Source organism: Trachemys scripta, chromosome 5, assembly GCF_013100865.1.
Source record: "Trachemys scripta elegans isolate TJP31775 chromosome 5, CAS_Tse_1.0, whole genome shotgun sequence".
NCBI classification, from domain to species: domain Eukaryota; kingdom Metazoa; phylum Chordata; order Testudines; family Emydidae; genus Trachemys; species Trachemys scripta.
The window spans coordinates 34533581-34557357 of NC_048302.1; the positions used below are offsets into that span (position 1 = coordinate 34533581).

Genomic DNA, 23777 nt, shown 5'->3' on the forward strand with positions numbered 1-23777 from the left:
GGGCCACATCTGGGTGGGGAAATTGTATGCAGGGCTATGAATGTAGGGCAGGGGGTTGGGGTGTGGGAGGGAGTGCGAGGTGTGCAGGAGGTCAAGTGTGTGCAGGAAGAGGTTCAGGGGAGGGGTTGGGGGTGTGGGGTGCAGCAGGGGGCTTAGGGCAGGGGGTTGGGGTGCAGGAGGTGTGCGGGGTGTGGCCGGGGTTGAGGTGTAGGAGGGGGTGCAAAGTGTGGGAGGGGGTCCAGTGTGCAGGAAGAGGCTCAGGGCAGGGGGTTGAGGTGCAGGAGGGGGTGCGCAGTGTGGGAGGGGGCTCAGGGCAGGGGTTGGGGTGCAGGAGGGGTTCGGCATGCAGGCTCTGGCCCAGCACCGCTTACCTTGAACGGCTCCAGAGTGACAGCAGCACGCAGGCAGGCTCTCTGCCTGCCCTGGCCCCGCGCCGCTCCTGGAAGTGGCCAGCATGTCCGTCAGTGGCTCCTGTGAGGGTTGGGGGGGCAGAGGGCTCTGTTCACCACCCTTTTCTGTGGGTACTACCCCCGAAGCTCCAATTGGCCTTGGTTCCCTGTTCCCGGCCAGTGGGGGGTGCCTGCAGGCAAGGGCAGCGCGCGGAGTCCTCTGCTCTCTCTTTCCCCGCCCCCACCACCGGGGCCACGGGGACATGGTGCTGGCTGCTTCTGGGAGCGGCACGGGGCCAGGGCAGGCAGGGAGCCTGCCTTAGCCCTGCCACACCACAGGACTGGGCTGTAGTTTGCCCTCCCCTGGGCTATAGCAATGATTGACAATGGGATTTCCCCTCATTCCTCCACCACCATCAGGCTCTGAGCAGACAGAAATCTCCTAGCAACTGCATTTTGAGAGCTGACCTTTGCATCTAATGTGACCGGCCCCTTTACCACCATGATGTCATCTCTTCACCACTTTTAATGACACCAGCCCAAGTATTTGCTGCTGGCTACTCTTCCTAGGTTAAGCCATCTACCCTCCTGCTCCTCCACTGTGGTAGGGTGTCTATTTGCAAGTCCTGGGGAGTTCATCAAACTGCTAGTATTATTATAATTATGTATTATTTTATTAATTTGTAATTAAATAGTGTTCAGAGGCCTCAGTCAGAATGAGGGTCTTACTGGATTAATCATCTGCTGATTGTAACAGTATTGATCTCATATGCGGAGAGAGAATCTCTCAAGTAATCAGAGCCACAATTTAGGGCTTTAGCTCTGAAAGCTAACCCATTGAACTCCTCCTACAAGTTAATAGGTAGCCAGCACAGATCATGAAGCACCAGAATCAACTGGTCTGTGCATCATGATTTGCTTATTAAGTAGTGTAAATTTACATGTAGTTAATTTGACAGGTAACATGATGACACAACTTAATAGAAAACACTGGTAGGTCAGATTAATTATTTCTAACATGATAAAAGAGGGCAGTTTTTATATTGCTACAAAGCTACCATCTGAGGTGATTTTTCTGTGTAAATGCACTCATGGTCACCTGAACATCAAGCTCTCCAGAGTCTGTCTTTTTGTATGTTTTTGTGTATCACAATGAGACACCAGTCCTGATTGTGGCCCAGGGGTGTTGCTATATATATTAATAATACTGACTTGTAAGACAGAATATCTGTTTATTACATACAATTAAGCAACTCTCTCTGCATGCCTGTAATCCTCCTGCAATGAATTAACACATTCTGGTAACCTCAACTGTATGAGAAGTTGCTTTAAGTTAATATATAGACTGTAGTTAGATTTGATAAATTAAATAATTTGTATTTGTTTATCCTCTAGGCCACAGTATTCTTCCCTTGCTATTAAGGGCATGTCTACACTGTCCCGCAGTTCCAACAGCTAGACTATGGGGTGTGTGAATAGCAATACGCACTAAAATGCTGTGCATTAGCTCCCCCGTATGGTGCTGCGGGCATAAACAAAAAGGCTCCTACTTTGCATTAATGTAGTCCTGTTTGTAGAGGACTACTTTACTGCGAATTAGGAACCTTTTTTTTCATGCCCGCAGCATCCACACAGGGGAATTACAGCGCAGAACTTTGGTTCCTGTTGCTGTTCAAACCCCCATAGTCTGGCTGTTGGAACAGTGAAACAGAGTAGACATGTCCTCAGTGTTGTGATAAAAAGAGATGGGATGACTCAAGGCATCGGTAATGGTGCCTTCCCTTCAGGGTCACTGCTTCAAGGATAGGCTAGGTCAGCAGTGTTATGACTGTTCATTTGTCATTGTGAAAAGTATTAATGGTCTCATTACAGTTCACAGTGTACAGATGTCCACATCACCCTAAACAATTAGTACTAATTGGTACCACTTTTGGCAGTTGCAGCTCAGCCACCAAAGTTTGAATGGGTCATTTTTTGGAAGGGATGCTAGTGGGATGAAAGCTGGTAAGGTTTTGCCTTTGTTTCCATTATGGATGGAATGCTTGGCATGATTGTAAGTTTTTATTTTATTTGAAAAATCATTTGAAATTCCTTTTAAACAGCTTTCCTTTGATATCTTCCAAGGTTTAAATAAGTCGTGTGGTTTATATTGTCAGATTCTCAGGAAACATTGTTTGACAAAAGACAGGAAATATGCAACAATTAAATGCATTCTCTTGTTTTCTGTGAAACAATGCCCAGTCTCATTTTCTTTCAGTATTACAGATGGAGTTTGAAAAGGCTTTGTAGTTACCTTTTAAAGATTTAGGTGTGTATATAGATTAGATAGAGACAGATTATTAAAAAAGTTGATTTTATTTGTTTTTGGATGTCAAATTTTCAGATGTTTTTATTTAACAGCTGGAAATAATGCTTGACCAAGCTAGAAAAGTTCAACTGAAATCAAATGTTAAGCTCTTTATGAAAACAAATACCAGCATTTCTGTATTTGTGATTAAACAGTATTCATTTAGCCTGCTATCCTAGTTAAATTGAGCAGAAAAGATGACACATTATCCCAAGTATAGATGTTAACAATAATACATTGTCATTATATTTTCCTCTCCTTTGCCTTTGTTAAACTAATCAGATTTGCATATTTGGACTTCATATCATAGAGGCATCCAAACTAAGGCCCCGTGTCAACTTCACTAGAGCGCAAAGAAAATGTGCAGAATACAGAGCACGTAAGAGTGCGGTCTCCTTTGATATAAAGTTGTAGTCTCTGGAATGCCGCAGTGTTGCTTCTCGAGCTGAGCAAATCAAGGTGGAGCATCACAGCTAGGACTGATAATTTTTGCAGGCCCTATCTCGGCATCAGAGTTGCCGTCCGCTTCATTTGATGCCGGTGCAGCTCTGAAATGAGAAAACTTGGAAACTTCTGCGATTTGTGGACTGGAATTACTGGTGAGGGCCACATGGTGGATTTCTGTGGCCTGCATTTAACATACAGGGACACACTGTAGTTATGAAATACCACACTAAGGAGTTGGGAAAGAGGATGGAAAGACATCAGGTTAAATGAGTATCTTCACTGAGGCTAGCAGAAACCATTCTCTCCAATATGGAGATGGTTCACACTGGAAATTTTTAAAGAAATGGGGGGAAACTTCCACGTGTCACGTAGAGATTTAAGTTCAATGATGATGATTCTCCTGAGAAAAACAAGTTATTACTTCATTCATGCATTCGGTGTGAGGGACCCTACTTTCCCCACCTCATTTGGTCCCAAAAGTACAAATTTATTCACCTTCAGAACATGTTGTAAGGTCCACCTGTTTACCCAGCCTTCGGGAGAGAAATGGGCATGGTAATGGCCGATATTTGTGATAATGGGGGCTAATTTAGGTTTTGATTTCACCTTTGGTGAATTATTTTCTTGTTTATGCTGGTTCATTTTTCCGCCATCTGTGTGATTGTATTTCTAATTTATGGCAAATGGGCATGGAGCTTCTGAGTATCAGTTACCGTGTTTTAAAAATTATAATCTTACGGGTGACCATGCGTGGATGTTTGTTGTCAGGAGTGACACAGTGTCCTTTGGAGTGCAGTTTGAATGTCTGAGAATTCAAATGAGGACTGACTTGTACCTGTCAGGCACAGGGACAAAAAATGTACCTTTCTGAGTTGAAACCAACAGTTTGCAATCAAAAGAGAAATTGTCTCAGCATCCACTGTCAGTCCAAGCATCTAATGTAGCTGTGGATAAAGGAACTGTCACACTGTCTGGAGTGGCTCACGACCCTGAGTGCCTATTTCAGGACAGACTGTCAGAAGCAGGGCCAACAACCCACACTGGTGATATGTTCTATAATTAGATTTCACCAAACCAGTAACCAATGTGAACTCCCAGAATACTACAGTAGTCTTATAATGGAGTCACAGACAGTCTCCTTAAACACGCCAGTCTATCTGGCCACTCAGGGAAGCTGGACTATGCAATAAATGGTCACTTACACCAAAAATCACAAAATATTCTGGTTTCACCCAGTCCCAAGAGACCAGTCACACACCCAGGTAGATTTGCATCCTAGACCTCACTCCAAAGACGATGCTGATAACCCATTGTATAGTAAACTAACCAAAAGTTAGGTAAGAAAAGGGAATGAGAGTTATTGAGAGGTTAAATCAGGTAAAAATATATGTACAGGTGAGTCATAGTCTATAACAGTAGTCCCCAAACTGTGGGGCACCCTCCTCCCCCGAGGGGCACAGAGGAATGTTCAGGGGAGCACACAATAGGGCCAGGGCCAGTCCCTATGGGGGCGGGGGCGGCGGAAGGGAGCACCACGCTTCCAGCCCTGCTCTGCCCCCAGATCAGCTATGCCCCTAGCCTCGCTCTCCCCCAACCCTGGTCAGTCCCCAGTCCTGTTCCGACTCCAGGTCCAGCTCCTCCCGCCCTCTTCCTCCCAGCCTAGCTCTGACCCCAGCTGTTGTTCCACTCCGCCCCCAGCCCAGCTCTGCCCTCATTTCCTCTCCACCCCCTGACCAGCTCTGCCTCTAGTCCCAGCTCCTCCCCAATCCCCAGTTCCACCCCCACCTCTGCCTTCAGCCCAAGCTCTGCTGCTGAGGAAGCCTTGGCTGTTCCGTAATGGGGGGGGCGGGGGAGGGTCATGGATGGATTCCATTACTGGTAAGGGAGGGTGCAAAAGTTTGAGCACCATTGGTCTATAATTTCAAAAGGTCTCAGAGATGTAGTAGTCTCCCAGTTTCCCAAAAGTCTATTAGGGCTACACAGAGGGATTCTGGGATATCTGTCTTCTCATTCAGCTATTCTGCCCTGCTAGAATCCAAACAGTTCAGAGATGAATAATTTTTTCCTGTGTCCGTACTTAAAGTTTCTTCTCATAGAAAAACAAGTTGACAGTTCTAACCAAGTGTGCTCTTTCTTTGATATGGAGAGAAGGGAATGCATTTAGGGTCTTTGATCTCTGATCATGATACACAATGACCATTTGCTTTGCAAAGCACAATAATTAGCACCTTCCTGTTACTGTCCTTCATTTGCTTTACATGGCTTCTTTGTGTTTGGTGAGTCACCTAGATATAGGGTATATACAATGTCAATGTGTGCTACTACATTCTAACAGTATTCAGATAAGTGATAACTATGCATGCAACATCCCATTAGTTTTCATGAAGTTTAAACACCAAACACATTGGAATCTATTTAACAACCACTTTGATCTATACCAATACACAAGTGAATTGGCCTGGCTTCCAGCTGTGAGTTTGTCAGGTTTTTAGCTGACACTTACCACCTTGGTAGCTGGCTGGCACCAGCATTACAGGAATCAAACTAAAAGATAATCTACAGAAATTAGTCCTTCAAAAAATCCGTGCAATGGCAAAAGATGGAGGACAAAAACTGATCGCTTACTCACCTTGATTTTGATTTGGTTTATCCTGCTTGATGTGCCAGTTTTGTCAGTGTATATTAATTGCTCGTAATTTGCAGTGCTGTGTGTGTGGGAATTACCTTCCAGTTATTTGTGCCATCCCGCTGACATGCTACCCCAATCTGTAAATAATGTGGGACTTGTGAGTTTACTGATCTCTGTGGATTGTGTTTGTGTTTTGTTTCAAGGTGACGACACAATGACTGGAGATGGGGGAGAATACCTCAGGCCAGAGGACTTGAAAGAACTAGGTGATGACTCTTTGCCCAGCAGCCAGTTCCTAGATGGTATGAACTATCTGAGGTACAGCTTGGAGGGAGGCCGATCTGACAGGTATTTTACCTGAAAATTATATGTTTGTATGATGAGTTAGAGCATAATTTTGTTGAATAGTTAAGCTCTCTGCACAGATCTTCTCAATGTCTTTAATTCAAAGTAACTATGTGATATGCCTATTCCTTCTCATTTCAATAATTATTGTCACTTCTTAGAAGAAAGGTGTAGTCAAAAGAAAGTCATGGGAAGAAAACTATCAGGAACCAAATACATTTGGTACTGGGGAAAAAAGAGTTTACAACTGAAGGTGATCTAATTCTGTTGTACACTAATACTATACATGGTCCTAACATCCCAAAGAGCTTAAGGAAAAGTCTGTCCATGATTCACGGTAGGGCGTTAACCAAGGGCATGGTTTGAGAATAAGAGCAATGTACTGTCCTTCCTTGTTGTAGCCACACGAAGGAGGAGTGATATTGGCTCTGTGGTAGGGTCACTTAGTTATCCTAACCTCCAGCTGGCACAGAGCAGATGGCTCAGAATCAGGGGATGGTTGGCTGAGATATTTTAGTGCTTCAGAAGGATGCTCCTTTCTAGCATGTGTTACCAACCACAGCACAGAAGGAGAACCCTCAGTGGGGCTATCTTGCACAGATGGGTGTTGTAGCTAGGGTGTGCTAGTGCTTAGGGAAGTGTACTATTATATTGTAAAACCAAAATCAAAAAGAGTAATAGCCCTTTACACTTCAAAAAGGTTTATTGTAATTCACACCAAGTCAGTGTAATCTACATTACAATACAGGGTACAGTTTTCAAACTTTGGTATTTAACTAGTGAGCATAAATGCATAATCAGGTCCACAAACTGACAGATAGACATCCACATTTCTAATTCAGAGTTACGTGCCCAAAGAGGGAAATGGGTGTCCAAGATTAGGCATTTAGGTTTGAAAATTACAGTGTCTAGTATCAGAGGGGTAGCCGTGTTAGTCTGGATCTGTAAAAAGCAACAGAGAGTCCTGTGGCACCTCTAAGACTAACAGATGTATTCGAGCATAAGCTTTCGTGGGTGAATACCCACTGCGTCAGACGTATGTCTAGAATAAATTGCTCATGTCATTTCCAGATCTAGTGCATTCAGAGGTGGTATTTCCTTAAATAATGTTTGTGTCAAGATTTTGGCCACACAAATTGTAACACAGGCCAGTGTCCAATGTAGTATGTTATTCCAGCACCAAATAGGATCTGCTCCAAAGCCCAGTGAAATCAGTAGAGTTGTTTCAGTTGACTTCAACGGTCTTAGGATCACTCTTGGAACAAAAGAAGCCAGAAAATTACTCAGATTGTATCATAAGATATCTAAACCCCTAAGCATTTAGGCCTTCCAAACTTGGAGCCTTCGCTGCTCCAGTAAATCCAATGAATCCTAGAACACAGTGGTTAAAAAAATCAAAAAGCGTTAACAATAATCTGCTGATGGTGGTGATACTGATTTTTTTTCTTTTTGTTTTCAATGAGTTGTATAAGAAGGCTCACATAGATTAATGCTAGGCTAGATTCAGTTCTCATTTATGCCAGTGTAAATCTTGAGTACATGCATAGATTTCAGGGGATTTACACTAGCATATTTGAGACAAAAATCTGGTACACAGTTTGCAATATGAAAATTATTTCGCTGTCCTGTAGCGGATCTGTTTAAACTGAAATGCAGCAAAAGAACATCCAGGAAGAAGAATCAAACAAAAATGTGCATTTTCCCAGGTCCATCTTTCCGCTGCTCTTTCACTAATACAGTAGGGTCATATTCATGGGAATTGCCACCAAAACTGCCTAAATAAAGTTGCTTTGCTGCAGTACCTGAATCAGAGACAATGCAATGCAATAGAGATTTCATTTTTTCTGCTGTAACAAATGCAGCACAACAAATCGTGTAAGCAGCCCATTTTCATGTATTATTATGCATTTAAAATTATATTTTAAAAGCTTATAGTTTTCTTTTGTAACCGTATTCCCTGTTTATTATTTCTCTCTCCCCATCATTCTTTTTAATATGCTTTCATTAGCACTATGCCCAGGTAGGTATTACACAGCATGTAAACAATGTTGTCCCCAGTACACTCATGCAACACCAATCACTATTCATCCGTTTTGCAGGCCTGCTGATGGATCTAGGAGATTTATGTACTGGAGTTGTTGTTTTCACAGGGCCAAATGAATGGCATTGCTATTGGAGTTAGTTATATTCTCAGACAAGAGAGATGACCTGGTATATAGTAGCATATAATGATCTGTCAGCTAACCTAGGTTCAGGAAAGGTTCAGGTTTGTGATTCAGTGTATGACCTCCACTCCTCAACTTAACTCAAACGTATCTGCCATGTCAGATGGGAAAGATTTTCTATCCATAAGTGAGGCCCTGTTAGGGAATGTTTCCAAGACAGGTTTATATAAAGTTGCAGGGGGCTCAAGTAATTTTCACAGAGTGCTCAGGCAACAGAAAACATTTTGTATTTCCCACACCAGGTGACACCAGTGATAAATGCTACATTTATCCTCTCAATTGGTCACTAACAGGGTGAATGGAGTCCCAGTGATCCAGTGCATCCTGCAGTGGTGAATTTGCCAATATTATCTGAACCACCCCATACAGAAAGTCTGTTTTAGTAGATTTCCCAGAGCATCTTGCCTCTTATGTAGTGACAATATTCTAAAAGCCTACCAAAAATAATAATTAGTGAACGTGTCTCTTAATCAGCTCTGTTCAAAACACCGCTTCCCGTTAATAGTGAGGTCCTGGTTGCAATAAGCATCCTTGCTTCTAGGTTTACACCACTTAGTGTACCTCAGCACCAGATGCTTTAGCAATCAGGTTGTTCCTTATGTATGCAACTGATATAATCCATAGAAGGTGAGCAATGCCATCTCAGTATTTGTCTTAAACAAAATTTTAATGGAAATGATACACTTCTAATTCATCACAGACCTCAGTCACATTTGTGTAACTATCACGTCTCTTGGTAATGTCCATACCTTCAATGTACTGGGCCTGTATTTATTATGAACATGTACCATTCACTGGGCATGTTGTGGGCAGATTGTGGTGGTTGTAATAGTAATGTCTCCTAACCATAGGAGAATGAGGACCAAATTGCTGCAGGATGTCTACGCTACAGCTAGGAGCCTCCCAACACAGGTAGACAGACTCATGCTAGTGGGCCTTGGGCAAATGCTCTAAAAATAACAGCGTGGACGTTGCGGCTCCAGTGGAGACTCGGGCTAGTCACTGAAGCTCAGACTCAGGGGTCGGCAGGGCTTGAGAGCTCAAGCTGCCAGCTGAGCGGCAACGTCTAAGTTGTTATTTTTAGTCTGCTACTTCGAGCCCCACTGGTGGAAGTCGATTTACCCAGACTGGGAGGCTTGCTCCAAGCTGCAGTGTAGACATACCCTTAGAGACCAGCAGTAGTGCCTAGTACATGTTTCTTTTCATTCAGTAGTGGTCTGGTGAAACCTTACGTTAGCTGAACAGCAGGACCTATGATTTGGATGGCAAACCCCTTGCAAGCATTGCATGGCACTGTAAATCAGCTGTGAATGTTTCAAGCATTAAAGCAAGTAAAGGATAGTGGTGAAAAATGGGGTCTGCTACTGATGTTTAATTTCTGATATAAGAATGACTATTTGCTGAAGTAATGTTATTATGGAAAACAAGGTGTAGCACTACAAAATATCTGCCAAAGTAATGTACGTGTATTCAAAATGACCTACAATCAAGGCTTCATACAATACATTTTATTTAAAACAAGTTAGACATGGACTAAAATTCATGAGGTGAAATCCTCGCCCCATTGAAGTCAATGGGTGTTTTGCCATTGCCACTGCCTTCAGTGGAGTCAGAATTTCATCCAGGGAATGTATAATACCCAGAAAATGTCATATATCATCCTTGCTCAATTCTGTTTGCCCACTCATCAGGGTGAGTAATATTTGATGACGTGCAAGTGAAATATCATTAGATTTTTAACCATCGTTATCCTGGTCAGAGTGGGTGAGAAGGTATTCTGCACTAATTTTCATGGCAGTTTTCCAAGACTGATATTCATGTAATATTTTCATCATCTTTGTTATGATCAATTTTATACAATCCATTTAATATGGCTGGCATGCAATGGAAGGCCATTGGTAGCTCTTTTAATTTTATGTATCTTTAAAGTAAATACGCCATGCCATTTATTTGTAAAATACAGATACTGCAAGAACCTGTTGGATGATTGTAATTATATACACTGTCATTGAACAGGATCTGTTGCTGCAATATTTTTGTCTGACTTCCAGTGGGTTTACATTTAATAGTACTTACTTCAATCTAATGTATGTAATGTACACTTAATATTTAAAATGATACTTGAAAATAAATTATCCCATGTTAAACCTACAAATATATTGAATTCTTATGGTACGTGGAGAATGAGGACATCCCCAGTTAGAGTAAAGCTCTGATTAAGAGAGAGAGAGATGTAAATTAACCACTAACCAACCAGGAGTGGAAGAAAGCTTCCCATATGGGCATTTTTTTCAAAACTGTCCATTATGGGGTTTCTTCCATCTTCCTCTGAAGCATCTGGTACTAGCCATTGTCAGAAAGTTTATTGGGCTAAGTGGCCCACTGGTCTGATCCACTTCTGCAGTTCCAGTGTTCTAATGTTTCTACATTATCATGGAGAGTACCCACACAAGTGCAATCCATGAGAACATAACTAGTTCCTAAACTTACATGTAATGTGTCCTTAGCTACATAGAATAGTAACAAGGAGTACACCTACATGAATATAAAGTGATACTTGTAAAATCTGAAGGGGTCTGAGCTGTTGATTTTTTGGGAAAAAAAAAATCCTGTATATACTGTTGTTTTTAATATTTAAAGAGCAAAAGTCATACTACTGTGTGGCAGAAACCCCGTATTAGCTCGATATGTCTTTGTGTGCAAGGGTATCTTTGTTTTGTTTTGCTTGTTTGGATTTTGCTTTGAGCTAACAGCTATTGCAGTTACGTTCTGCACTGGGTGCTTGGAAGCAGCTTATTACTGCCTTGCATCTCTCATTGCTACAGCAACCAGTGTCCTGTCGTGCTGTGCATACGTACAAAGGAGCCTGTGCTCACGTTTTGGATTGCTGTTCTAGAGATGCTGAAGGCATGCAGGAGGCACTTTGTTTTACACAGGAAGCATGTGGCTGGCCACAGTTCACCTTGCTGTGTACCTTCCAGGGGACAAAAACGAACCTTACTCGTTTATCATTTGAGTCAGAGAGAATCGATCAGAATGAAACTTCAGAGGGACTCATTTCAGCTTCTCGTCAGATATTTGCATTTTTTTTTCCCCTAGACAGTTCACTTGTATTATGGAGCAGGAGAGAGAACTTCTTTAAAGAGCCTCAGCAGGAGTTCCTTTTTAGTATAAGGGAAGCAATTAAGCCACATAGCTAATTTAAAGCATTGGTGGCTAGAAAATAAAATAGATTGTGATCTAGTTTAATCTCTTGGGTTCTCCTTTGAATTAAATGAGAGGAGTCAGTCAAAAGACTGGTTCAGCACTCAGTCAGAGATCCACAAGACTCTATTTTATACTCCCCCTGGAAGTTGCATTATATTTGCTAACAGCACGCTTTTTTCACTCTTCCGCTTGGTCCATCATCCCATTTTCACAATACCTTCTCTACTGCTGATATATTGCCATGGCATCCTGCCAACCTACCAGCCTGCGGTCCTTCAGTTCAGACAGGTCCCACACGTTGAGCCATGCCTCCTACCTGAGGGACAGTGCCATGATCGATGATACTGTCATAATCCCCAGCCACCAGGTAAGACCTTTCTCTTTATCTCACTGATCAATTGCACAATATGCATTTATTTTAAATATTCAATTTTGGAAATATGAAAAAGAATCCCTGTATGGATTCTATTAACTGAATGAGGTAATGTGTGCTGTAGTATTAATTGTACCATAAACCTGTCTAATTTCAAACTGCTATTAAATGAACTAGCTTATTGTAGAATACTAAAGTATATTCTGTATTAACCAGAAATGTATAAATGCATTTACAGGACATGTCTTTATAGCACTTTCCATTGTATCTGATTTTTGAGCAATGTTAATAGGCATGGGGTCAAATGTTCAATTGGTGTAAATGAAATCAAAGGAGCTTTGCTGATTTACACCAGCTGAGGATCTAGTCCACTATTCAGAGAGAAGATTTTTGAAGAGACAATTAAGTCATTTAAAGAGGGGTCAATCTGGTCGCTCCCAGTATTCCTGTTCACTGGGGCTAGTAACATTTGTGGTTGCTTTGAAAAAGCACAAGATGTTACAATAAGGTGCTTGTAGTACTTTGATGTCATTATTGCTCATTTTTGTTGTTGCCTTTTTTAAAGTGTTAATCATTTTCAGCCCTGCTATACAAAAATAACTCTTACTCATGGTGTGTTTGGCTCATTGCTTTTAAGTATGGAAGTACAAATTAAATAAGAGTTCTATCACATGCTCAGGTATCAACTCTGGCCAAGGAAGCTGAAAGGAATTCGTATCGCTTAAGCTGGGGCACTGAAAATTTGGACAATGTGGCGCTTTCTTCGAGCCCTATTCATTCAGGGTGAGTAACCCAATCCACTGATATGTATTAAGAGGGTCAGAGAACCAGAGTGAGAATAACCGAGGTCCCAGCTGCTTGAGCTAATGCTTAACTTGGAGTTGAATAATACTTCATTACAATCTAGTATTTAAAATAAATTGTTATAACCATTCAAATTCAGCTAGTCAGAAGAATATGAATATGGGCCTGATCCATTGACCACTGAAGTCACTGAGAATCTTTCCATTGACTTCAGCAAGCATTGAATCAGGCTTTACATGAGGGATTTTGACCGATTACTACATAAGAATGGCTATACTGGGTCAGAGCAAAGGTCCATCTAGCCTAGTATCCTGTCTTCTGACAGTGGCCAATGCCAGGTGTCCCAGAGGGGATGAACAGAATAGGTAATCATCAAGTGATCCATCCCCTGTCACCATTCCCAGCCTTTGGCAAACTATTAATACCCCACCCCAAAAAAATGCTTGGTTTTTATGGAGAGAAAAAGCATATCATGCCTTTTTTGCTTTCACGAATAATGGAGAGCAAGGGCCTGATCCTGCCACTTGATGAGCATCTCTTGTGAGGTCATTTGACATCAGTGGGAGCAGGGCCGGCTCTAGGCACCAGCAAAACAAGCTGGTGCTTGGGGCGGCACATTTTTAGGGGCGGCATGGCCGGCGCCAGAATGCCGCCCCTAAAAATGTGCCCCGGCCGCCCTAGCTCACCTCTGCTGCTGCTGCTGCCACGGTGCGCGAAACAGCTGATTCGCGTGCCGCTACTCGCCCTCCCTCCCAGGCTCTCAAACCTGGGAGGGAGGGGGGGCAGCGGTGCGCGAATCAGCTGTTTCGCACGCCGCGGCGGCTCGGGGTCTTCCCCTCCCTCCCAGGCCCTCAAACCGCGCCACTGCTCCCCCTCCCTCCCAGGCTTGGCGCCTGGGGAGAGGAGGCAGGGCTGGGGATTTGGGGAAGGGACGGAGTTGAGGCGGGGCCGGGGGTGGGGTAATTGAATAAGGGGGGGGGCGGCCAAAATTGTTTTTGCTTTGGGCGGCAAAAATCATAGAGCCGGCCCTGAGTGGGAGTTAGGGAGCTGAGCAACTTTGAGCCCTCAGCACCTCCCTGTATCAAGCCTTCACAGAATGAAATTGCAAAGAAGTGAGAGAAGGGAGGCTAAGTGAACTGTGCAAGTGCTTTTTGCAAGTATAGTAAACTATGCTCCAGAACAGCAGTATGTAATGAAAGTTGTGAAAAAATTCTAAAAATCACCAGTGCTACAACCAGAATCTTGAGGGACTGTCTCTTCTAATGAAGATTATCTTTCTAATAAATAAAGTGAGTAGTGGTTGTTTGTGTGATGCAAAAATCTAGCACAGTAAGTTATGTTTATTGTTAATCAATTAATGTCCTCCAAGGAACATTTTGGTTTACACGTTCCTGACCAGTTGCCTTCAGCTATCCCCACAACTGATTATTTTTTGTAGGCATTTTTATTAGAACCAGTTTGGTGAAACGTGAACAAGACAGAAACTAAATAAACCAGACCTGGTCAAATCAGTGTTTATAAATGTTATCCTGTATGGGCAAAAAAATTGTGGGCTTGTTTGCTTATTTGTATTTTGGTATCAAAAATAAGTAACTCTGAACATTTATATCTAGAGAGAGAGTGTGTCAAGATTTAGATTTTAAATTATTTTGGCAGCTAATTCTAGCAATTGGTGCCAAATAAGCAAAGGTCATTTTTCCAGAGGATGTATATTACTTTTCACTACACTAAAGTTGGACTGTCCAATGATTGCAGGAGATAAGTTATTTACTTTTTATAACAGTGATTTCACATTCTCTGGGGCTTGATCATTTCACACTTTCATTCAAAGATTAATCAGTGATTCCTTAGATCTTCTGTATGACCAAGTCTGAGTTCCAGGGTCAGGCAATTAAATGTAATAAAAGCAACTGCCTCTGTAAAGCCATGGGGAAAATAATTGTATTTAACAAAAGACAGAGGTAGTATTTGGTATTGCTATTCTGTTTTTGATTTATACTGTTAATATGCCAATGAAATATAATACTAAAGGAGCCTTCAAGAACCAAAATCCAACCCTTGAAAAATGCTTCATGAAAGTGTATTCTTACCTTCCACTTACTTATCAAAAGAATTAACTTTTCTTTTGTATGTTAAAGGGAGGGTGTGTGTATGTATTTTAACCCTACATTTGGGTTTTAAGTGAGGGAGGGATAGCTCAGTGGTTTGGCCTGCTAAACCCAGAGTTGTGAGTTCAATCCTTGAGGGGGCCATTTAGGGATTTAGGGCAAAAATCTGTCTGGGGATTGGTCCTGCTTAGAGCAGGGAGTTGGACTAGATGACCTCCTGATGTCCCTTCCAACCCTGATATTCTATGAGTCTATGATTTAAATCCACCCAACTCTGTCCTTTTATAGGCTCATCTGTCATATGAGTGAAGAACAACAAAACAAAGGTCAGAGATTCTGGCAGCCATCTTGGAAACAAGAAAACTCCCTCCTCCTATGGGAGCTGCCACCCCAATAGTGTGCAGTAATTTAGTGTAGAACATTTCCCAATTATTTTGCAGAGTTAGTATTCTCTTTATATCTTAATAAACTGGCTTAAAGGGGAAAAATTCTGCCACATTATAATTTTCCAGCAGGAGGACATCTAATCTCCATTTGAGACAATCAGTGTCCTTCTCATTAGGAGACATGCATGAGATGACATGCTCAGCAAAGTTAAGATTGTTTCAGTATGTTAGAGACTCTTGGACGCTGTAACTGATGAGAAGGCAAAGACCTATTGCTTTGCTGGAAATGCCAGATAATATAGTCTCTCTATTTTTTTTAACTTCCTGTCTATGTGTTAGGAGAGACAAAGGTTTTGGCCAGGTTTATGCAGGTCTCTTTAAATAGTTTTAGTCACACAGTTTACAGTGAGTTTGTAATTTTATTGTGAAAGGGGCATAATGTTTTCATTAGGTTGGAAAGTGAAACTCTGAATTTAAAGATCTCTTTCCATTTGTAGTTTTTAGATATTGCTTGAAAATAGCACATTTTTGTATCTTTTCCATCTATCAATGTGGTTTGTAGTATTGAATGCAACTGGTACATTTTTAAGGAACACTAGGTATGCAAAATTGTTACATTGTACTTGTTTTGTTGGGTTTTGGTGACATGCAAGCAACTTCAGCTTTACTCTTCTGAATTATGTGATTACCAGAAATCTTCAAGACAAATATATATTTAACAGTTACCTGTTCAATTTAGTTAAATTTATATTGCAAACAGGGAGGCAATGTGATCAATTGGTTAGAGCATGAGACTGGAGCCAAGAGACCTAGATTCTAATTCCCACTCTGTTATTAACTTGCCCCTGTGATCTAGGGCAAATTGTCACTTAGGGCTTTTCTACCCAGCTATTTAATGCACAGCAAGCCAGGATGTGAATCTACAGCGCACAAACTGACCATGTGGACCCTGCTGCACTTTAGTCTATTCCCATTTCAAATAGCAGTATGGCAAAGCACATTATAGAACTTTCAGGACATGGTAGCAAGCTCTACGTGGTCAGTTAGTACGGGGCAAGCTAGTGCACAGTAGATTCACACACAGACTTGCCACACATTGAATGACTGTGTAGACAAGCCCTTAACCCCTTTGTGCTTCAGTTTCCTCTCCTGTAAAATGGAGATGATAATGCTTACATTTTATATATAAAAAAGAAGATCCTCAGATGAAATTCATTACATAAGTAAATGCTATGTATTATTTTTATTATTACATATACACGTGCATTTATTAAATAGACATTATGGAAATAGAAGTCTGATTGGTTAATAGACAATCCAAATGCATGTGTATCTAGCAAAGCTAAACAGTTGGGGTTGTGTTAGTGAGTTTACCCTCCTGGAAATCATTATTTCCATCAGTGGGACTAAAAAACACTAGAGAATCAGCAGCTGAAATTGACAAATAATTAGAGTTATCATTCTTAGCTGCCTGTCTGCAAAAAAGGAGATTGGATCATTGCTAACAAGGTAAACAAAATGAATTTAAACTGTTGTATTTTGGTTCCCTTACATTGTTTTCCCTAGTGTGACATTCGCTTCCTGGAAATAGTTGTGAAAAGAGGACCTGGCAGGTAGCAGCTGAGAGTCTTTTTCAAATGTACAAAATTAAATGATATCAGAATACACTGATGCCTTTAACAGGTTATTTAAAACAAAACTTGGGTGTGTTTCAGTATGGGCAAAGTTCTGCTGATGTCAAAAGAAGTAAATGACACTGGAGACATCCATAATAAGAAAGTGATGTCAGAAAAGTACATAATTGACCATATAATGTATCATCGGGAACATAAATGGTTAGAAGAAGAAGAATAAAAAGTTTAAACTGTATCACTCTGGAGGGGGAATGAAAGGAGGACCAGAAACATGCTAAGCTGCGGTAAGCTGGAGGTCAGAAGATTCTTGATAGGAGACTTGAGAAGAGAGGGTTGAGATGGAATCTTAGCTCTTATGGAATTTGATGTCACCAGAATCTCTTGATGAAATTATTTGAGACATGTAGATACAGAGTTACTCGTATTATGCTGTGGATCCAATTTTCAAATTTGAACACCTGAACTAGGGAGTCCCTTATTTGGTTTCAGATAAGTATTCAGGACTCCAAATGACCAATTTAGGTACATGAGTGCCAACCTGAGAACCCCAATTCAGAACTGGGATTAAGGCACACATGTAGAGAGGATCTGATGACATCCTAAATCATTCTAATTTTACTGTTGTAGTAACTCATGATATTTGTTTATGCTTATATCCCACACTCACTTTTATCCTCTCCTCATATATACTGTATATATATATACACAAAGTTACATATTTAAGTCAAAATCCTCTTCTGTTTTCTTCTTATATTTCACTTAATCCATTCTTTTTTTTATGCTAAATGATCTATTCTGTTGCAGCCGCTCCTCTCCATGCCTTGATCATGACAACAGCAGGTGAACGTCTGCATAATTCTGTTAATATGTGGCTGCCCCTTCCCTTTTCATCCTTCTCCTTATTTACCTCACTTCAGGATGCTTTAGTATGTTTGTCCACCCACCCTCGGGATGGCAGTTAAACGGAGCCGTATTTTTCAATGTGTCCCTTTTCTCCCAACTGTGTTACTCCCCTTCATCAGAAAAACGCTTGATACAAAAAGGGTAAAAATGGTCCTATATTCTTAATTCTGTTTGATTTTATTGATTTAAATTGAATCCTTCATGTTGGTGCCAAGTGCTGCACTACTATGATTAATTTTTTGTTGAGCCACTGATGTGCTCGGTGCTGCACAGAGCATAGCAAATGATGCAATCTCAGCCTGAAGGAGATTGTAATCTATTAACAAACTGAGGTCTGATACATTCATTGGAGATATGTTCCCTTCGTTTTTTTAAAACATCACTGTCATGGCAGTTGAAAGATGCTTTTAAATTCTCAGCTGAATAAAATTGTTAGGAAAGTAATGATTCACAACATCATTTTTAAAGGATGCACACCAACAGTCTTGCTCTTCGTTTAGCATACTAAAAGTATTCTCATCAGTGAAGGGTACATTACTGTATGCAAATTACAATTGTTTCCAGATGCCTTGCACCTAGAGCCATGTTTTTTGTCCTCCCAGAATGTATTTTTCCCCCCATACTACATATAGCTCAATTTTGGCCTGATTCAGCACTCACTGAAGAAACTGAAAAGTCTCCCATTAACTTCAGCAGGCATTGGGGATCAAGGCCTTGATTCTTAGTATCTTTGAATGCGAACTTTGGATCAGTTTTCCTCTCCAGTTGTAAACTTGAGAATTGCTGAAGCAGCCTGATAAAACTATTCGTTTCTACTTTTTTCACACTCTGACTAACTCTGAATGCTGCTATCTCCTTGTTTCCCTGTTTCTTATATTAGTTAAGCTGACTTAGATAGAAGATTTCTTAAGTGTATCTATGGTGGATATAGTTCAGTGATGACTGTTATCATTGCTTCCTGCTGTATGATGAGACGCATGTGCCTTACTAACTCAATTGAATAATCATTTCTGAACTGACAGTATAATAAGGGTGTATTGCTTTTGCATTTTCCGTTTTTATGTTCATTTTAACATTAACCACAGCCTGTTTTAGAAAGACTCTTCATGGAGCTGTATTTGCATGGCTGTTCAAATGGTTCTACAGACAGAGATGTTCAGCAGAGTCCCAACAAGCTAGTATTCATTGCTATCCGAAGAGACTAACTCTTAGCAAAGCAGTTTACAAAACAATGACACTTAGCACAGCCCCAAAATAATGTCTTCTCTTCCCCCCAAATATAGGCCTATCCATTCTTTATTTCCTTGTTTATTTCTCTGCTGTATTTTTAAGTGGGCACAGAAATAGTTAGCTTACATGTTATTGTCATACCAAGAAAATCAGACCAGGAAATAACTTAGGGGTTGTTTACATGAACGTTTAATTTGTAGCAAGCCGGGCTGTGAATCTACCCCACACTAGTCTGCCATGCAGACTGTGCTGATGCACACTAATGGTTCCATAGTGCGTTTTGACCTACCCTGCTTTGAAATTGTTAGTGCTTGTCAGCAGGGTCCACACAGGTAGTTCTTGTGCAGCAGGCTAGTGTAGGGTAGATTCACCCCCGAGCTTGCAGCAAACTAAATGTTCCTATAGACAAGCCCTTAGTGTCACAGCAGAAAGTTCACAATACAAAGATTTCTTGGAACGGAATTTCAGCTCTTCATGTTTTCAAAGTAGATAAGTTGAACACCATGCATTTTATATGATTCTTGCAAATGAGACTGCTATAACAAATCTGGCCCATAAAGCTTGAATGCTATATTTACACAATACTATGACCTACCTCCATGAAGTACATAAAATTACCCTTATGGCTTTCATGCACCTCACATATTAACTCCTCCCAAATATAGTTAGGACCTACATATTGGACAAAATTTAGCAGTTAAACCCTCCGTGTAAGTGAAGGCAACTTCACCGATGTCAATGGGCTGAATTTGATCCATTAAGTAGAGTGGACATTGGTTGGTCTCACCTGTAACTGTTCTTGCCAGAACGGTATGTCTTCGCCTCCTCCCATGGAATACCCAACCTACATCATATTTCCTGAAGAGTATTTGCTTTTCTTCCCTTTAATTGCTTTTCATCTTCCAATACCTACTACAACTCCCCCTAAAAAGGAGAATTTCACTATCTTGCCCTGAAAATTCCTTTTCGCTCTGATTTGGGCCATAATAAGCACTTGACATTTGCTTGCAAGCATGATTAATTCTAAACTCTAGGAAGCAAAGCATATTAACTGCGCTGGTTGATCCAGTCCTGCAAGACTATATAAAATTTAGGATCATATCCTACCTTTGCTAAGCTTCGTTTCCAGCTTTTTTCTTTAAAACTTTGCCAGAAAATGAAACGTATTCAAAACTTGTCCATCCCAGAACTTGTCCATCCCTAGCTCCAGGAGTTTACCTTCTTGCTAGTGCAGTCACCCTTGACACATGTATATGTTGACTTCATTGATTTAACTCTTGAATTGCTGTCATCTTGAATCAGGACCCAATTAAAGTTTAAATAGAACATCATTCTAATAAACCAAATACACCTACCCACACTTAAGAAGTACGTTTCCCTGAGATGTATAGGAACCTTTAAAACATGGTGTGTGACAGAATTCTTCAGATATACATAAAGATGTAAAACTCAAAAAGATTCATCTAGCCCATTGTTTCGATACAGGTATGTACTCTAGTTTTAATGGCTCAAAAGAAGGCATTTCCATCACTCACTTGAGAGAGATCTTTCTGAAAGAGTCCTCATGGTTAGAAGTTTCTCTTATATTTGTATTAACTTGATGCCATTCAGTACCATCCTAATACCACTCCTTTGCTGTTTTTACACGCTTAAAATGACTATAGATGTCTATTATATCTCCCATATTCATCAGTTTCTGTAAATTAGTTTAGTTCTTTTGACCTTTCCCCATAAATCAATCTCTCCAGATATTCTGCAACTTCCCTTTTACAGCATATCTGGGGTACTGAATAGACATGGGCCCCAGCCATGAAATTCAGGTTTGGGTATGAATTTTGACCCAACTCCTTTCAAGTTTTGTAAGATTGGAATTGGGGTACCAAAGAGAGAGAGAGAGTGATTACAAAATGTGGATCTTATGTTTGATCCAGATTTTGATAGCACTGCCCACTTCAAAACTTAGGACTCTAGCCCATTTCTAGTAGTAGGTGTCCAGAACTGTGCATAATATTTTAGGTATGATCTCACTGGAATCATACAGAAAGGAACTATTAACTCTCTAGATTGTGAAATGATGTATACATATGTCTAAAATTGCAAAGGCTTTTTATTTTGCTGCTATAACAAATAGCAAAGTCATACCTAATTAGCTGTTCTCTATTACTTATAGTTCTCCTTTGATGTACAGTATTCCAGGTTCTTCCTTCCTACTCAATGTCAGTTTCAGATCACTCTTCCATAGATATATTGATCATTAGCTTGCATTTATCTAATTTTGTTATTTCCTGCTCATAATCTTAACCCTTATTGTATTCTTATGTCTTCGCTGATGTTTGAATCACCTCCCAATCTAGAATAATGTATGAATGTAAATAATATGCTGTTTTCTCATCCTCTAGATCATTAATAAAATATCAAATTAAGCACCATCCCTGCAGCATCCTCCTCCAACTCAATACATTGCTGCTGATCATTAACTTTTGTTCACAGTCCTTCAGAAAATGTTTAGTCAATATGACACTGCTTGACTTTTTATGTAAAAGTTTCTGAATCAGAACATTGAACACATTAAAGCAATTAATTTTCTGCCATGATTTGTTTTTATTCAACCCCCATGCCTTTGTTTTTACCAAACCCATAATTGCTTATGACTATTATACTCTAGGAGGTTACTGGGTTTTCTTCCTCTTAATATTTTTTCCATTATTATACTCAGGGTAGAGGTTAGCCTTATTGGATGTAATTATCAGGGTTGCTTATTTTATTCCCATTTTTAGAAGACTGATATGACAATTGATTTTTAATATACATCTGCTGCCTCCTTGGTTCTCCGGGATTATTTTTTTTCCAAAATTGTTTACCAGTTATTTAATAAATTCATTGTTTCATGACTTTAAAACTCTTAAGCCATATAGGGTGAAATCCTGGTCCTATTGAAATCAATAGAAATATCATCCACACTTGCTGATTTGCATATATTCCACTTACTATATATTCTTGGACCTGCGTTTTAGGCCTGATCCTTCACCATTGAAATGAGTGGAATGTTTGTCATCAGCTTCATTGACAGCAGGATTAAGCATTTTATTAATGGCTGTATTAACAAAATCATCTTTACTTCTGAATTGTCAGTGTCCGTAGTCCGCTGGTCCTTTTTTACTCTCCTTATCTTTATATCCTCTCTCAAATGTGCCTTTCTTGGCCTATTTTTTCTGTTTTTGAGGGTAATCCCCGCCTTACTAATAAATATTTGGGATCTTCCTCTTGCTTATTCCAGCTGCTATACACCCTAAATAAACTGAAGATTGACAAGTTAGTTTGCTTCGTGCCCTGATGTCTTTGGCTGAGAAGGCAATAGCTAGCACTTTGCACCTGTGACACTAATTAGAGACACAGACCATACTAGAATTGTAAGTTGACCTGCAGATAATCTTGGATGTTCCAGTGGATGGAACACAGGGGCTGCTACTATTTTACTTGTGAACATGCTGCAAAATTCCAGTATAAATAAGAATGCTCCAAAACAGAGATATTTGTCCTATTTCTAACCTCACTTTTACACCACTGATTTGTTGTCTAAATAGAGATCATCTTCCAGGGCTACTTCATAGGTATACAGGCTGTTTGTTTCATGGGAAAGCATCATCATTTCAGTTCACTTCCCATCTTTTAGCTTATCTGAAAACTTTCACTCCTTAGAAAGCTTCACTTAAAAAGAAAGTACCAGCTGTGAAAATAGAGTCCAGTATTGCTACTGTAGCAGGGATTCCTTGATTGGGTCCTTTGCCATACTCATTATTAGGGATGCCATACTCATTACTATTTATGGATATTTTTATCTATTTATTTGTATTTTTGTAGCAGCCCCAGCAATGCTACCAAAGCTCAGCAATGTTGAACACAATGTGAGATGAATTGCTTAGTTTCTAAGGAAAATACTTTCATTGGGAATAAAATATTCCCTGAATTAAATGGAAAAAATTGTTGATTCCATTATCGTTTACTATTAGTTGACCATCTTGAGCACTTGTTGAGTAATGAACAAAATTGTATTAATGATTAGTTTACTTGAGAAAAATGCCAAAATTCATTCAGTAAATTATTTGCACCAAATAATTCAGTCAGCTCTAATAACAGTGGTTGTGGTTTCTGTAGTTGTTCAGAATATTAATATCAGATTGTGAACTGCTTATGCCATCCCAGAATTTAGGCTGTTGTTAAATTCATTTCTAAAGCATTCTTCATCATTGAATTTTAGGCTGATTCTCAGAGACAAAAGTCACAAACAGTTTCATCCATTTATTACAAAGGTGACACAAAAACTGCATCCAGATAAGGGCTTTGTTTTAACTTGGAAAGGCATCACATAGCATATTGTAGAACCTGAGCAATTAGTATCCTGGATTTCCTCTTTCATCCCTATTCATATATATATGATATAAACTATATCTAGAATGGATTAAGATAGGTAGAGTCCTTACTTCAAAAATGAAGACTAGGGAATTAAAGCTGTAAACACTTGTTCATTTTTGTTTGTTTTTTGTTAAAACCACAGAAACATCAGCCCCCTGAGGAATGAGATAATGGTTGTACTCCATAGGGTATTACACTAAACAAAATCTAGAGGTATCTGAATGGTGGTAGAATAGGAGACTGCATGTGTGGGAAGGAATGGGAAGTCTCTTCATATGGCATCCATGGTGCATGGCGTGCTTTAGATTGGCAGGTTGTGGCTCCTTCCTCTCGTTCA

General features: G+C 40.3%; 1 protein-coding gene across 39 annotated transcripts in view; it reads left to right on the top strand.

Annotated features, from left to right (window-relative positions):
* ANK2 (ankyrin 2) overlaps window positions 1-23777 on the top strand; it is a 584612-nt gene that overhangs the window by 506045 nt on the left and 54790 nt on the right. For 16 of the 39 annotated variants that reach the window (XM_034771801.1, XM_034771766.1, XM_034771774.1 and 13 more), the window contains 3 exons: window positions 6016-6160; window positions 11854-11956; window positions 12642-12745. In XM_034771801.1, coding sequence (XP_034627692.1) covers window positions 6016-6160; window positions 11854-11956; window positions 12642-12745 — 352 coding nt within the window. Of the gene's footprint in view, window positions 1-6015; window positions 6161-8165; window positions 8178-11853; window positions 11957-12641; window positions 12746-16727; window positions 16770-17698; window positions 17735-23777 lie in introns of all 39 variants that reach the window. The other 23 variants (XM_034771777.1, XM_034771783.1, XM_034771792.1 and 20 more) reach the window with 6 other exon arrangements.